Source organism: Simochromis diagramma, unplaced genomic scaffold (assembly GCF_900408965.1).
Source record: "Simochromis diagramma unplaced genomic scaffold, fSimDia1.1 OVJJ01000602.1, whole genome shotgun sequence".
Classification (NCBI taxonomy): Eukaryota; Metazoa; Chordata; class Actinopteri; order Cichliformes; family Cichlidae; genus Simochromis; species Simochromis diagramma.
Genome location: NW_024387040.1, coordinates 5298819 through 5315047, shown reverse-complemented (window position 1 = coordinate 5315047; position 16229 = coordinate 5298819). Strand labels below are relative to the sequence as shown.

At 43.9% G+C, this 16229-nt stretch overlaps 2 protein-coding genes and 1 long non-coding RNA gene across 9 annotated transcripts in view; 1 reads left to right on the top strand and 2 right to left on the bottom strand.

The window, feature by feature from the left end:
• Positions 1 to 7023, bottom strand: part of atp8a2 (ATPase phospholipid transporting 8A2) — a 49249-nt gene extending 42226 nt beyond the window's left edge. For 2 of the 6 annotated variants that reach the window (XM_040043903.1, XM_040043904.1), the window contains exon 1: positions 6745 to 7023. In XM_040043903.1, coding sequence (XP_039899837.1) covers positions 6745 to 6787 — 43 coding nt within the window. In that variant the 5' untranslated portion in view covers positions 6788 to 7023. The other 4 variants (XM_040043902.1, XM_040043900.1, XM_040043905.1 and 1 more) reach the window with 4 other exon arrangements.
• On the top strand, positions 4470 to 7326 carry LOC120741185. The gene is made up of 2 exons (XR_005697569.1): positions 4470 to 4578; positions 4665 to 7326. It is a non-coding gene; the product is annotated as an uncharacterized LOC120741185 (long non-coding RNA).
• Positions 7327 to 9135: 1809 nt separating this feature from the next.
• On the bottom strand, positions 9136 to 15834 carry rnf6 (ring finger protein (C3H2C3 type) 6). 2 transcript variants are annotated; one of them, XM_040043717.1, is made up of 4 exons: positions 15714 to 15834; positions 14525 to 14680; positions 14255 to 14419; positions 9136 to 12792 (listed from the first exon to the last, which is right to left on the bottom strand). In XM_040043717.1, the coding sequence occupies exons 2-4, from the start codon at positions 14664 to 14666 to the stop codon at positions 10946 to 10948; spliced, it is 2154 nt and encodes a 717-aa protein (XP_039899651.1). In that variant the 5' UTR covers positions 14667 to 14680; positions 15714 to 15834; the 3' UTR covers positions 9136 to 10945. The 2 variants fall into 2 exon arrangements, with proteins under 2 accessions (XP_039899651.1, XP_039899652.1); XM_040043718.1 differs by lacking the exon at positions 15714 to 15834 and adding an exon at positions 15092 to 15700.
• Positions 15835 to 16229: the final 395 nt, after the last annotated feature.

The window sequence follows — 16229 nt, the reverse complement described above, 5'->3', positions numbered from 1 at the left end:
AGTGAGTGCGAGAGAGAATGAGAGGCAGAGAGAGCGAGAGAGAGAAAGAGAGATAGGGAGGGAAGGGGAGAGAGAGAGCGAGCGAGAGAGACAGAGACTGGAGACGTGGTTTAGGTTCAAAAGCGAGGGCGACTAATTAGTACTAGAGGCTACTGTATGCTGATGTATGCTGAAGCCGGCGGGGTTGATTCAATGACGTTTCCCGTTATAAACACCCCCCTCTTGTCTTTCAGGTACCGTCAATGCACACACGCGCGTTTCCCGACGCCCACGGGACCCCCCGCGTATAATGGATGTGCTGAGGGATGCACAATGGCGAACAAACACACCGGGTCGGTTTGGTTTTTTGTTGTTGTTGTTGTTGTTTTTTTAAATCAGCACTTCAACTTGCTCAAATGTAAAACTGAGAAACCTCCTCGCGCATCGCGACCATCATTAAGCACAAATTATCAACAAAAGAAAAAAGAGGGGGGAAAAAGTGGCAGAGTAGGATGCACCACGCTTTTCTTCCTGCAGACTCGCTGCTTCCCCGCCCGCCCTCCCGGCTTTGTCGTCTCCAACCGTTTTAAAGCGTCGTGATCTCCGCTCATTCACCCCCGCATGAGCTCCGGGAGCCGGGCAGTTTTTCATCATCAAGCGTGCGCATTAACGCGGAGCAAGTGCGGTTCTGTGGAGCCGTTAGGGGAGTGACGGACACCCAAACAGGTCGGGACGCCACAGTTTACTCAGCTGGAACAACGGCGAACCTGGGCGAGGACAGATGCAGCAGCACGCCCGTCCTCCCTCTGCCCTCCTTCGGCTCTGCTGAGCAGGAAACTCCCAGCCCCGGTGCTGAAAGATACTGGCCCGAGAAGCTCCGCCGCCGTGTCATCTGGCCACCTGCCGCCTCTTGAAGCCTTTATCCGTCTCTTTTTTGGACGATCTCCTCCCTCTGGTGTGGTATCGAGCCGCTCGCTGTTACCAGCTCAGACAAGGAGAGGAAGCCATATGGAGCTCCTTCAGTGCTGCGGAGGGGCAAAGCCGGGGTTTCGTCTTTAAAGGGCCAGAAGCCTGATATCGCCTTAAGGTCTAGTGGCACTTTACCAGATGGGTCAAATAACATCCATGAAGCTGGAGCTATCCATCGGATCACTTCGTGTTGCTTCCCTCCACTGTGATGCCTCTGCAACAGCAGCAACAGTCACTTCTTGCAGGTTGTATAGATTATATAGTTGTTTGTGTTTCTGCATGTCCAAAATTGCAATGTATAATAGGCCAAATGTACGCGCTGTGTCATTGTAATACTATTCCCTAAAAGCTGTTGCAAATATAACGCATAATGAAATCATATGCATCACAATGCTCTGAGTTTGTTGGGATCTGTGTACTCTCTGTCAGTGAATCTGTAAGTGAAAACAACAACAGGCTAATTGCAAGATTGAATTTCCACAGTCCTGAAACTCTATTTCTGCAGCACTACCGAACCCCAACAATAGACGAGTCATCTTCTCCCCTCATCAATAACCAAACAGTTTAATACTATTATATTCCACTCAAGCTTGCGGCTCTAAAGTAGCCAATAAACTGTAAAATTACCCAGAAGTAAGCGAGCCAGGCTTACTCGATCAAATCTGTTGGCCCATCAGACTTTTTCCACTGAAAGAGACATCAGGTTACGTGTGCTTACAGGAAACGGCTACACCTATTTAATAGTTTACCAGGGAGTTATGTGAACCCAACGTATTTCCGTGGTATTATATTTGTGAGTTTTTCGTGTTTTCTGCTTTTTACCTCAAAACTGCTCGACATTTCAAGAGTTTGCGCACTCCAACCGCTCCACACAAGCCCGCGACGTGTCCGCACATGACACAGAGGAAGGGTCAAAGTCTAACCAAGCCCACAGAACATGAACAGCCTCTTATCTCTATATCTCCATTAGCTATTACCTCTGGACCACACGGAGATTTAAGACCCAATCACAGCTCAGCTCTCCACAGTGCAAACTGCAACAAGGTCAACTGAGATAGTAAAGAGCTGAGGAAGTGATCAAGGAACATTCGAAGGTAAAGGTAATAAACGGCAATGCATGCCAACTATAATGCCATCAAGCACCTCTGATGTTTTCAGCCTTTTTTTAGTCATTTCTATACAGGCAGACATTTTTATTGAACAAACCTCATCCTTCCACTTCACTTTTTAAAACCCCTGTAGACACCTTTCCAAGGAGATCAATACTGGCTTTTTCAGCAACCCACTCGAGCTATAATTCATTTCTGAGGAGATTAATGCCTCAGTAACTCATCTCTGATGGAGCAGAAATGCCACCACCTCCGTAACTCATTACCGAACAGGCCAGCGATGACTCAGCAGCAAACCCCATTCAGAGAGCAGCCAGGTCAATTACACGTGAAGCGCCCAAGACAGACACACAGGTAGCGCAGGTCTGATGACCTGCAGCCACAACAGGTAAGACTAGACTGATCCCAATTCAATTAACACGCTGATCTCTTACTCTGCTTGCAGGATGCTACCAGCCACCCATTCTGTTGGTGAGTCTTAAACAAAAACACGTCTCCTTTCCTCAGAGCAATCATACGCTCTGAGGAAAACGTACATCCATTATGCAATGATGCTTGATAATCTTTTACGCACCTCTCTGCTGAGAATACATGTGTCATGAGAAGGCGATTAAGCCAAACACATTTAGCACAGCTAGCAGGGAAAATGTGATGTTTCAGCATTTGCAAAGGGCCTCAGATGGGAAAACAAAGCATATTACTTATCATAAGCTTCATAATATCTTAATACACGGTGTTAATTTGTTGTGGGTTTGTGTTGAATCCAATCTGATCTGGCCTCGTGCCAAAATTTCACAGTTTAAAAAGCTGGCCAGGCTATAAATAATGCATAGATGGGAGCTGCATAATTCATCAACATTTTCCAGTATGGCAGAGCATATTTCACCAGACACTCCGCCCCGGTGCTGCGCCCACAGCTTTCCACTGTCAAGCGGTGTCCCTCACTGCCTGTCAGAATAGAGTTTGAAATGGCACGAATGTAGCTTCAGAGATACTTGGGCATTTAATCCAATCATGCCTGGTGCAGACACAATTCTCAGCTCAGAAATGAAATTAGCCAAAAAGATAATAGCTACTAATTAACAGCAGTTATAGCAGAATACAATTATCCTCGGTTGGCGAAGAACTTCCACTCCAAACAAGCCACACTTAGGACAGATCCTCTGGCTCATTCTATGTTTTCATTATCGGAACAACTATCTGAATGTACAATGCAAATGAAAGTACTCTATTTCTGTGTTTGGTATCCCTGCCTCAAAGAATGGCAGGAAAGTGTCTTAGCTCATCCCTTAACAGCAAAACCTCCATTTGTCATCCTCTACAGCAAGAAGGCCTGTCAAAGTGTTCTTGAGCTAAACACCAACTCCCCCCTCCCCATTTAACGTTAATGAAGTTCAGAAAAAAGAAACACCCAAAAAACCCCACATCTTCGCCTACATGCTTTGAATCCAGCCAACAATAAAATGGCGGTGTAGTCAAGAAAGCATTACCGACAGAGCGTCTGCCTTGGCGACCCCTGCGTCCCATGGCTGTCGTTGCTCTCTTAGGTGACCTGCACGCCCTATCTGCAGGTCTCGGGAGACCTGGCGTCTATCATTCCCAGTGGGTCCATTGGCCGCTCTGACAGAGTAGGAAGTAAGGCGAGCAAGCCTCTTACGGCCCAAGTGAGCAAGCGTGATAATCCCCTCTGTGTCTGCTCTGCAACTTCACCTGCTGCTCATCCATAACCTAATAATCCCACAGGTGCGATTGCAACACGCTCATACACCTTAAACTAATGTATGCAAATGCACACACACACACTGACACTGCATTATGGACACACACACACAAACAGGTGAAAGTAAATCTTTTAAAGCCATAAAACATAAAAAAGACCCATCGACATGCAGCTACTCCCATGCCCCTCTCTATACCCAGAGTCGTACCTACATGCATGCAGTAGTGTTCTTGTACATGCTGTTCAGGCATGCCATATCTATGCGTGCATGTGCTGAGTTCTACAGCATGCAGATGCACTTGCTTAAAAACCCCATATAGCTTTGTCTTCACCAGCATGAACTGCTACAGGTATGCCACCAATATCTACAAGCACATGCAGTGAGAGGGTCCTGTTCAGCATTCATCGCACTCCAGGCCCCAAGGAGCTACAGATGATCAGTCCACAACAGTGATAACGTGTCATAACATTTTCTGCAAAGACCCTGAGATCCTAATGTGAGTAACTCAATGTTGTAGCTCTTGAGGGCCGGGGGTTGAGACACGCCTGCCCCTAGCTGTTGGTACATGCACCTTGGGACTCCGGACACAGATGGGGGCATCATCCAGTCTAATTCGAGCAAACTCACTTTTGTCAAACCTGTCTGCGAGGCGGGCACGCATGGTAGCACCGGCGCCCTGGCCTGGGTCCTGCAGCTCAGGAGACTCCTGCCTAATGGTGGTCAACACTAACTGCTCTGTGGACGCCAAGAGAGAGAGGCCACGCCGAGAGAGGACAGCACACACACACACAAGACAACAAGTCAGTACACACAGACTGTACCTCACACAGCACATCCACGTGTCAGTGACTACCCAGATGATTTGTTTGTTATGTGCCTTTCACAGGAAGCATCAAAAGCTGAGATGAGACTCATGCCAGCATATGATGGATGCAAGCCTGAACAGCTGCTCAGAAATCGCTTTGACCAAACCCCTCATAGCTTGCCCAGGAGTGCCTCCTCCTGGCTACTTCATGTAAATGCCTTGTTTCAGCAGCTTACTGGGCCTCCCTGTTATCTCCTAAATGGTATCTTAGGTAGCTTGGCAGCCATGACAACCAGTCATTATCTTCCCTAAACAGATGTATTGTTGACAGTTGGCTGAGCTGCATGACTCACATTAAGAAAGCACATCAACACTAGTAGAAAATGTGGCCTTACACTGATATTCAAATGGAGCAGAATGCTTTTACTCAGCACTCACTACTACACACATGCTTTATATTTCTAAGGCTCCTCTTAAATACAAACAGTTAAAACTATAACTCTCTTTGCAAATGTGTGTAAATAAATGTGACAGACTGGCAGCTGCAGACGTCATTGCCAGGCATGTGGCAGCTCGCTAATTGGAGCAAAGAATCAAGCGGTCAGGCTTCAAGAGATTACAGTAAAAGCACCGTGAGGAACCCAAGCGGAAACATGCAGACGTTGACTAGACTACCATCCTGTGCTTAAAGTGTAAAAGCTTTAAAGCAACTTTTAGACCCCACGAAACCAAAAAAAGCTGCAGGATTATATCTGAAAATCACAGTGTAAATAAGGTAACAAATTCATCATGAGACCACCTGATATTCAGTTTAAAACATATTTATATATACAAATAATAAATGGGTGGGAGGGATCTACAAAACAGGAACAATGTCACTTTCTTAACCATTTGACCTTCTGCTTGTAAAAAGTGGGAATGCATTTTTTTTTAACAACAAATAAATATGTGGAACTTCTGGCCTGAAGATAGTATGGCCCAGTTGGCGCTCACAATTTACCCTGCTTTCTATTTCTGGAAGCTGCAAGAGGCATGCAGCCACACTCACACACAGATACACACACACACACACACACACACACACACAACAGCAGAGCAGCCTGACAATATGTGCCGGTCACTATTAAAAGCCACTGGATGAGGCGAACACGTGCTCTTCTTTTCCAGGACAATCCAATCCAGCGTCTGCTTGCCATGTGTGAAATCATCTGATGCAGCAGGTTGTTTCAGCATCCTCACCTTCTGGCCAGCTTGTTAGCTGATGAGGACATTTTCCTGCTAAAAACTGAGACAGTGCAGGTTCTTGCATGAACGGGGGTTCAATGCATCCTGTTGCATGAGGCAGATTCACGCGTGAGCAACAGACTGAAACATCCCTTTATTCAACATAAGGGTGTGAAGCACTTTAAAACTGAACACGCTGTGGATGTGGATGCTCTTAAGGTTGAGATAAAGGTGAGATAAGGAGAGCGCTTTAGAGAGTCACGTGGTATTTAAGTCGGCGAGGTAATAGGCTGTTCTTGGACAGATCTGCAGGCCTGGGGGTAAATTTGTCACCTTATATTGCTAATATTTCGCTTTCAATCACAGCAAAAGTAGGTTAATACATTGTCTTTTTTTCTAAGAGTCATTCGCGGACACTATGATGCAGCACAGGAGGAACACAAATCTGTTACAGCATAATTATATAACACCATAACAAGGCCATAGGTCATATTTACACAAGGCAGTCAATATTTATTGATAAGGTCACACATTTAACCCGTGGAAGATAAATACTATTGAGGTCATCAGAAATTCCTTCACTTGGCTCCTCCATAATGATGCCAGGCTATTCCAAATGAGACCTGAAGCAGACTGCAGGCACCTGCAGTCTGCTTGCCCTTTGCATTCCCATCCGGTGCCAAGAAATGAGCCAGGCTGGAGGATAAACACCGGCATGTCCCTCTGTGTGGATGCCGCAGTCCCGAATAAAACGGTTCCCCGTTATTATGCCAAGCACATATCAAAAGCGCACGATTTTCTACACAGGCCGCTGTATGCAGAAAAAGGACAGGCCCGTTAGTGGGATTCACTTCACAGTGATGTGTGACAGCAGAGAGCGGCGGGCGGAACCCGGGTCGTGCAAAGATTAAATAACACGTTTCTTCGTGCTGCTTACCTCCCTCGCTGTGGATCTTCTTGGCTCTCCGGTTGAAATACATCTTGCGAGCGGTGAACGAGAGTCGGTGCGGCTAGAACGAGGAGGCCGGAGCGGTGTCATGCTCACGGAGAGGGGAGCAGGGGAGCAACGCTCTGCATGGGCCCGGGCTGCGGTCGCCGTTGCCGCCGATGCTGCTGCTGCTTCTCAGCGATCATTATTTCTCGGTCAAACCGCGGAGATGTGGTGTAGAGGGCAGCCTGCTCCAGCGTCGCGTCAGACTAGACACAATAGTTGCTTCCGGTCAGTGTTTTCAAAATAAAATTACGTTAGACTATAATAAACTGGATTCATGACATCGGCCGGTCAATTAACGCTTAAGTTTGCGGTTAAACGGTGACCTGCCTCTGCTTTCGGTGCACTCAGTTTTATTTATGAAGCATATTTAAACCTACAAAGTCCAGTATAGGAGAAAAACGGGTTATTTAACCCCATAACTCTATTTGATTCTGATTCTGTAAAGACGACTGTATCGTATTTCCGCCACCTTTTTTTGAGACGTCATCCGTGTGATTTTTCCCTAATGAAAAACCGAAATAAAAATTTGAGCAATAAAATGAAAAATAAAAATAAATATATTAGAAATTAATATTTATTTTTAATTTTTTAATTTAATCAGATGGTTCAATAAACCCTCCATTTTCAAAATATATATATATATATAATATTCTGGCAATTGTTTTATTCCTCGGGCTTTAAGAGGATAGAAAATAAATTAATTGATTTTTTTTTAAAGTGAAAAAAAAAAACACAGTACAAACACTAATAACTGTCACGCTACATAACCTGCTAATAGCAAAATGTAGTTTCAAGTTTCAAAGCTTTATTGTCACAAGGATATAATAAAAGTCTTCCTTTTATATACACACACACAAAACACTTGAAATTATTTAAATCTTTTTTTTTTCACTATATTAATTCTATATTAAAAGCCAACTATCATTTGGCTGCCTTTCTGTGTCTAAAATATAAAGTATAGAGGCATAAAAGGGGCATAAAATAAATAAATGAAAAATATATATCTTATATATTATAACATATATATATTTATATACAGTATATCTATACTGTAAATGTTTGTTATATTGTGAAAACAGCCACTTTTTCACAATATATTTTCTTTTCTTTTTTTAAATCTTATTTTATTTTACTTGGAAATGGTTTTAGTGAACGCTTAATAGGCTCATATTTTGAAGGAAAGGCGAGACATTTTTGCTCGTATTCGGTTTTGCTTTATGACACTGCTTCAGACAAGCCACGGGAGCGCGCATGGGATGAGGATAAGACGCGTAAGCGCTCCCGGTCTCTAGAGGCTCAGTGTGAGATAAATACATAAAGATACAGCCAGAAACATTTTACTGAACAAACAGCTAAGTCTTTTAGAAGATTTCCCTTGTTATTAGAAATTCTCAGCAACTTTGTTTTCAAAGTACTTTTTAAAAAGTTTATATATTATTATATAATTGTTTATGCTTTTATCGCTTAGGTCAATTAAAAGTGCTGAGTGGAAGTTTAGATTTAACAAGGTCTTTAAAAATAGATCCGATTATTGGTAGCCAGTGCTGCTGTTTACATCTGCCACGTTTCCCGGAGGACCGAGGGTCGTTCTGGCCTGCTTGGGAACCTGGAAGAAGCGCACGTCACGGAGACAGAGTCTCTGGGTATCCATGGCGCGCTGGTGCGCACGCCAAAGACGCGCATAATTAAGCGCGTGTAATCTCTATTTCGCTTTCTGTCGCTAAGGCAACCAGGTAAACAGGTCTATCAAACAAAATGAAAACACGGAGAAGAGAAGTAGGTACCTAATAGAAAAATAAATACGATGAAATATAAATGTAAAAATTGCTACAAGTTGAAAACTTGCCCAAAGTGCCAATCAAATATATGGTTTACATCGATGTAGCTCATGATCATTTTCGCTGAATGTGAGTGAAATTTGATACTTTTGCTTGATTTTTCAGTATAAAAACATTGGGACGTTTGAGCTTATTGTATATTACTGTTTAATAATTATGCAAATGATCTCGTATAGATGGGTGTGTGTTCATAGTACATTTTAATGACATAGCTTTGAAAACTGAGAACTAACAATGTCCAAACTTTGTTTTTCATATCTTAACACAGATTATTTCAATAACTGTTCTTTTTGTGTGTGTGTTTTTTAAAGTTACTCTCCTCATTACACTTGTAAGATCACAATAATAAAATTAAAGTGAATTCTTTTGGTGGTGGTTGTTTGATTTAAAGTGTGATGATTAATCTATTATATCCTCTAAAGAGCGGCATGGGATGATGCCCTGGCCTGAATCACTGCGCAGACAGTTTCAACCATATACATCCATACAGTAGAAATTCCAGCATAACAAAGCGGCATTTTATTACACTGTTAAGGAGCAGAGAAGAAAACCGTCTTCATTTTATTACATAGTAACATGTTCATCATAGCCATTTCATTTACTCTCATCACATTGTAACATTTCATATTTCAGAGGTTGATTTCCATCTTATTAAATACAAACAGAATAAATAGTTACTCCTGAACTGCCCACAATTTTATCTAAGGTGAACATGCACCAGAGAGAAGCCTTCTGAGAACCAGGTTTGATTGGTACACCGGACCTTCCCCCCCCCCCCTCACACACATATAATTATACCAAACACACACACACGCACGCACATACCACACGCTCAGACATTCTTACAGACTAAACTGCACAAATCCTGCAGCTTTGTTAGTGATGTGTTAACTGCACAGGCAGAGTAGCTCTTGTGCAATCACCGATGTACAAAGTGACACTGGTGGGGAAAATGCTGACTGGGTGGCTCAGCTAAATATCCCACCTGTTTTACACTAGAAATGCAACATTTGTCCATGTTATGTAAAAACAAACAAAGAGCAAAGAGAAATATATTACTAGCACGGCCTTATTCACACGTGTGCACTTGCAATGAAACTTTAACAGATAGCTATCATTGCACAGACCCAATCAGGGGGGGGCAAAAAATGAGTAAACAGGTTCTCATTAGCAGAACATTTCTGGACAAGTTCATTATCGAAAAAACATTTTTCCTGCACCAGTCTCATGAATAAAGACTTATGAGTTAGCCAGAGAACCACAAAAACTGAAAATCACTTTCTTTCTTTTTGTTTTTAATTCCATGTGAGAGGCTAACTACGCAACCTCGTGACAAAGGTCCTGTCAGGTGTGGACCTAAAAACAGGAACCGAGAACAAACATCAATTTCTTAACAAGACTTTAAGTGGAGATGATATTCAGGCGTTACAATGTAAACAACAATGAACAGCAAAACAAACAATACTGTTTTTTCCCCTCTGCATTGCACAACTCATACTGACAAGTCTGAATTCCTGATTATCACATTTTGCATTTCATTGAAACTGTGCTGCTCATATGGCTAATGATTTCAAAGTGGCTGTTTTTAGCAGGTTACTTTAATGGATGACTAGTATGTTGTGACTATATGGGACTTAAGGGCTTAAACAAATACTACTAGATGGACAGAGTATAGTTTCAAAATTAAAGACATTCCTCATTTATACCCAACAAATCAAACAATTCTTAACCAATTGTAATGGGACACTTTAAAATGGATGTTGAAAAATGAAGCTAAAATAAGCTAAGCTTCCTGCTTCCATTCTGAATAAATCGCATGTGAAGAGCAGCTTTCTTCAAAACCCTTAAATATAAGCAGTGGTGAGTTATTTACATCCTATACTGGAAGAGAAATCGAGCCTAGAAGTGATTTGTATAGTCCAGCCGTGACAGAGACGTTGCCGCGTGTCAGACATCAAAGATTTAAAGTGAGACTATTCAGCAGCAGCTACAGGAGCTCCTTAATAAGCATCAATGCCTTCTATAGACAAGTTTCTGAAGCGTCATCGCAGAGTCAAGCGAACTAGGTCACAGGAAGAAGAAAAGAAAATAATGAGTTGTTGAAAACCAAAGGTCTAAAAAAATAAAGTTTTGTTTATTCTCTGCATTTATAGTTTCTTATTCCACACTTTTGGTTCAACCTTCTTCAACACAATGAACAATCAAAGAAATTAAACCATGAAAGCGCTATGTACATGCAAAGCCCACTTGGATCTGCTCAGTTCAGGGAGCCAGGAGCGGGATAGTTGTGTTTGTGAGATAATAGGTCAGTCATGATGCACTGAAAGTATAGGCTGCCTGCAGATGGGGCAGGTGTTATTTTCAGAGAGCCAGCGGTCGATGCAGTGGACATGGAATTCGTGAGAGCAGGGCAGGCGGCGCAGCTTGTTGCCTTGGACATACTCGTTTATGCAGACGCTGCAGGCTCGACCAATCTCCCCCTCCAGGCTGGCCTGACCATACGTACGCGTTGATAGATTGTCAATCTGCTCTTTGGTCAGGCCCCTCGGATGTTCATCATCCTCTTCGTCATTGAGCAGGAAGAAATGTGCCAGCCGCAAGATGGGTAGAGTACCGTTCTCTACTAGGTTGTTGGTGTCTCTGCTGGTAGGCCGTCCATCTGTGGTGCTCACTACTCCTCCGAGCCTAGCCTGCCCATTCTGGTCCTCATCACTTCCCACCAGCCCCACCCTCTCGTGAACTACTCCACCTGTACTAACCTGGCCAGGTGCACTGTCATTTGTATTCAGGCGACTGCCTGGGCTGTTGTTACCGTTTGTACCATTAGGATCTGAATGGTTAGGTGCAACAGTTTCGGAATCGGCCTCTGTCTCCATTAGGGAGCTAAGCTCTCCAAATCCAGTCATGATCTGGCGCAAGATTGAACGTAGGGCAGTGGAGTTGGGTTCACCCAGGCCTGTCTCACTGATACGCCTCAGAGGAATCCGAATAGTGCTGACGTAGGTGCGAATCCCAGCTCGCTCAGAGCGAGAAATGGTGCGTCGAAATCCACCACTGTCGCTTTCAAATGTCACTGTATTTTCAGCAACGCGAGCACGAGATCGTGTTCTGCTGGCGATGCTGTCTCTATCGCGGTTTTCACCAGGTCGAATCCTTCTCACCTGCAGGTCCAACATGATGGTCGGATGTCTTCGCACTGCTGAACTTCCTGCTCCTATTACTTGTGATTCACTTTCACGTTCAACCATCTCTACAGCTGGCTCCGTTGGAACAACGGGTTCTGACACAGCCTCTCCAGTCTCCATTGACACAGAGGCTGTGCCACTGCCTGATTCAACAGTATTAATGGATGAGCTGCTGGAATCACTACTGGATGGCAGAGTGGTACTAGCAGCACTAACTCTGTGTAAAGGGGAACGACTTCGCCTTGACACGCGCGATGAAAGCCCACTTCCATACGCAGCTCTGCGTGTGCGACCATGCGATCGAGTCCTACTGCCACGGGATTCGTGTCCCGCTGCTGGAGCCTGTGTCGCAGACTGGGATGACACCCGGGGGCAGTCTATAGAAGCAGGCGCATCATTACGCCCCTGCTCTCCTTCTACATTCAAGGCTTGCTGTTGTACAGGTATAGTTTGATCAGGAGGAGGGTTTGGAACGTTGGGAGGAGGTGTTAAAGAGTGCAAAGTGCCACCTCTCCTTTGAATAGCAGCTGAGGACGCCACTGGTGGAGGAAGTGCAGGGGGGCTCATAGAAAGTGTGGTAGTGCTGCTGCGTGTACGCCGTGTCTGCACCCGCCTACTGATGGCTGGGCGGGGGGTAGGGTACGGGGCAGGCCTTGGCGTGGTTGAAGGGCGAGAGGTTGAAAAGGAGGAAGCAGTTCGTATTGAGGGTGATGTATTTGGGGCAGTCACTGGTGGGTCTGAGGCATCCACAGTCTCATTATGCTCCCCTGGCTCTGGCTGGTCATGGTTGATGTTGATCTCCAGGCTAAAGCGGAATTCTCCACTGTTCGGGTTGGTCCGGCTGACAGCACGCCATGTCTGATTGCCACTCTGTCCGCTGCGAGTAGCATTACCAGTGCGTCTGAAAGTATTCAGCCACTCCAGTAATGAGTCACCATTAGAAGTTTCTGCTCCGGGTTCTGCGCCCCCTGTAGGAAGAAGTAGAAGAGAAAAAAAAAGGTTACGACTAGGTAAAATAAATCATTAAATCTACTTCTCTTTACACAGGTCTCTAGCAGAAATCTTGCTTTTGTTCTCTTGCAACAATATGAAAGCCATTTTAAACTATTCAAAACCAGTACTTAGACTGCATTTACTGTCAGGCTAAAACATAAATACAAACACGGTTCTACAAAGCACGCTGTCTTGTTTGGTACCAGCTTAGGCAAGGCTTAAAATAAATACAAGACCTTCACAGGACATATTGTGAAGCCTGTCTTTTGTCATCCTTTTTTTTCCTTTTTCTTTTTATTGCTGCCAAAGTCAAGTCCTTAAAGATTATTTTGTGTTTTTCCTGTCACATTTTTTTTAAATCAAAAATTAAGTAACTTTTGGCTGTGTTACAACTGTTGTCGTTATTTTGTGTAATATGTAAATCTGAGTGTGCAGGTGCCTCTCCGTGATTGGTGCATCCAGGCGGGGAACAACATATAAGAAGACACCGCCATGGATGATTCGTTCACTGGACATTGCTTTGAAGCTGATGGCCAGTCATTTGTGGACATTCTAAGCTCCACTTCCCTCGGTAACCCCCTAATAAGTTTACTACCAGGTCATATGTCAATCATGGGTAGTTTTCAATCTCATTACTAGTCTGTTCATTTACTGCTCTGAAAGTTGACAAAGGTTTATCATGAGTGACACCTACTTCCTTTCCCCTGCAGTCATTTTGTCTTTATTCACTTGAATTTTGATGACTTTCTAGGGCCTCTAGTCGCCACATTTCTGTGAATTGCTTTCAGTGTGTACGCAGCTTTAGGGGTCACCACAGCAGATGGATCCCTAAAGACCCCGGTATACCCCTTTGTTTGTGACTTCACACGTCACCAGTGCTTGTCACATAGCCACTTCTATTTGCTCTCATTGGACAGGCGCAGGTAGCTGCTGTATTCTGATGAATGACAGGTGCCGCGACTCAGACAATACCACCACATTAGCGCTGATATAGGAAGAGAAGTAGACAAAACTGAAAGTAAAGACATTTGAAATAAATCCAGAGCAAATTTTTTTCCATCTCTTCAAACTGCTGCAGCATCTCCCTAAGTATAATCTGCGAATCTCTGACCTTCTCTACTGATACACTTTAAAACTGCAGCGAAAACTGACATGATTGTAAACTCTTATCTTAAACCCTGCTGCAGCGCTAGCAGCACAATCTGCCAGGTTACAAAAGTCACGAGGTGCACAACCAGCCAAAACGACAGCTAATGGTGAACAGCTGGGTCTGCTTCTCACCCCAGAATCAAACCACAGATCTTTTGCATGAAAGGTGAATGTTCTACCACTATACCACAGAGCCATTTAACTCAAAAGTGACTTTGGGGCTTAACATAACAAAACAAAATCACGAAAGCCAGATCTGGAAAGATTAAGGGAAGTCGTCCTTCCTACCTGCTCCTCGTCTCCCTCCAGCACCTCTCTCTTCTCCCTCACCGCTGCTGCTCTGCTGCTCTCCAGACTCAGAAGTCTGCGAGTGCTGCTCGGTAGAAGGCTGAGATGACAAACGCTCTTTTGCTCCATCCAGACGCTGGCGGAGCTCTTCAGCAGTCACCTCCCCTATAAAACAAAATTTCATGGGCTTTTTGTTTTTTTGTACAATAAAAATAACTGTGGGTACAGATCCAACAACACTGTGCAAAAGCATCAAGTGCCCCTCCTTACCAGGAGTGCCCAGCAGGTTGCCATCTCTCATTAGACGGTACTCTTCTTCACTCAGTTCATTAATGAAGTGATAGTACGCCTCCTCCCTTCGAAGACGCTCTGCCTGCCTCCTCCGTTCATCTCCCCCACCAGGAGGGTCCATCACCGTATAAAGTGCTGGCAGACAAATAAGCAAGAGTCAGTCACGGATGATCTGTCACTTAAATTTACCCTCTGTAGATATTCGTCTTTCTAATATGTTGCAGATGAACAAGTCATGTGTTAGCTAATGGTCATCCGATTCGGTTATGGACAGGCAAAGATCAAACTGTTATAAAGCGAGCAGTTGCTATAAATAAGACCAGCGCAAAACACAGTGCAAATATGAGCTGTTTGCTCAACGTTGTCTTTGGGTGACCATTTCTACCCAAGGGCAACAGTTAAATCAACGCCATCCATTTTCTGTCGAAACACTTACAGCAAAAGAATGGAAATGGCTACGTTAATCTTGCTAACGTTTAGCCTAGAGGCTAGCGCCGAAAATTCATCAAATTTAATATGTATGCACATGCTCAGTTAAATCCCTACCACGGTAAATCTAAGGGGTAGTGTAACAATGAAGCAGTCATCACGAAACCTAACATTAACGCAGTGACAACAGTATCCACGGAAGGCCATGTTGAAGGCAGCGGAATAAAGCAACAAAACTGGCGTTGTCATCCTGGTTAGCCACCAATCAGCGGCGTAATCTCAAAGACGGACACGCCAGGCGTCCAATCAGTGTTGAACATAGGCGGGCCGTGATAAACCGAAAGGGAGGCTTCCTCCATGTAAACGCAGGGCAAACAGTGAAAGACAAAGAATCTCGTCAGCGCTATTAGAGAATTACAAAATCAAGATGTTGACACATAGTAGCGATTAACGACAACATTGGCTCAACATTACAATTAGAATTGTGGATATTTTAAAAGCCATTTAAGTGCGCAATGCTTCAGCTGCTAACTCAGCGCTAGCTCGTTAGCACAACCAGCGTTAGCGACTATCACTTAGCTCCGCTAGCCGACCCACCAGCGAGCTGCGAGGCTCATTAACTTATCATAATTTATTATGACAGAACATTTTCTCAAGCAGTGGGAGTACACGGAACCTATCACTTAACCCTAACACACTTTTATAAGAGTTGACAGTGGCATGTAAAAGAATTTCGTACCTGACGAGGCAGCTGTAATATGGACGGTTCGCTTTGCTCCCTCTGCTCTCTCAAATCAAGATGGGACCAGCGGTGCTGCACTACAGCGTCGGTCAAAAACAAGATGCCCGGCTATAATAGTTCCTACCTAACATAACATCAAAGCTAAGCTCAAGGTTTGGCTGACCTAGGTGACAGCAGTGAATGTCAGTGTAAAAGCATCATTTATAAAGTTGGTATACTTTTATTCAGCTATACTATACTATCAAATATACTATCTAAAACTTCAAAGTTATTTTCTCAGAAATGTGAGTTAGTAAGATGAAATTTTGAGATTAAAACCCAGAAATCTTGACTTTTTTTAGTGGTGGGAACAAGCTTCCATACCACATTAGGGTTCTTGTTTGCCTTCGTTTAAATTATTTTAAATATTCTAAATATTCAGCTAATCATATATTGTATCTCAGTCATAACTGCCATTCTTTATTGGAAATTATATAGGTTGCTGGCTGCAGAAACTAAAATAGCTCTTCCAAC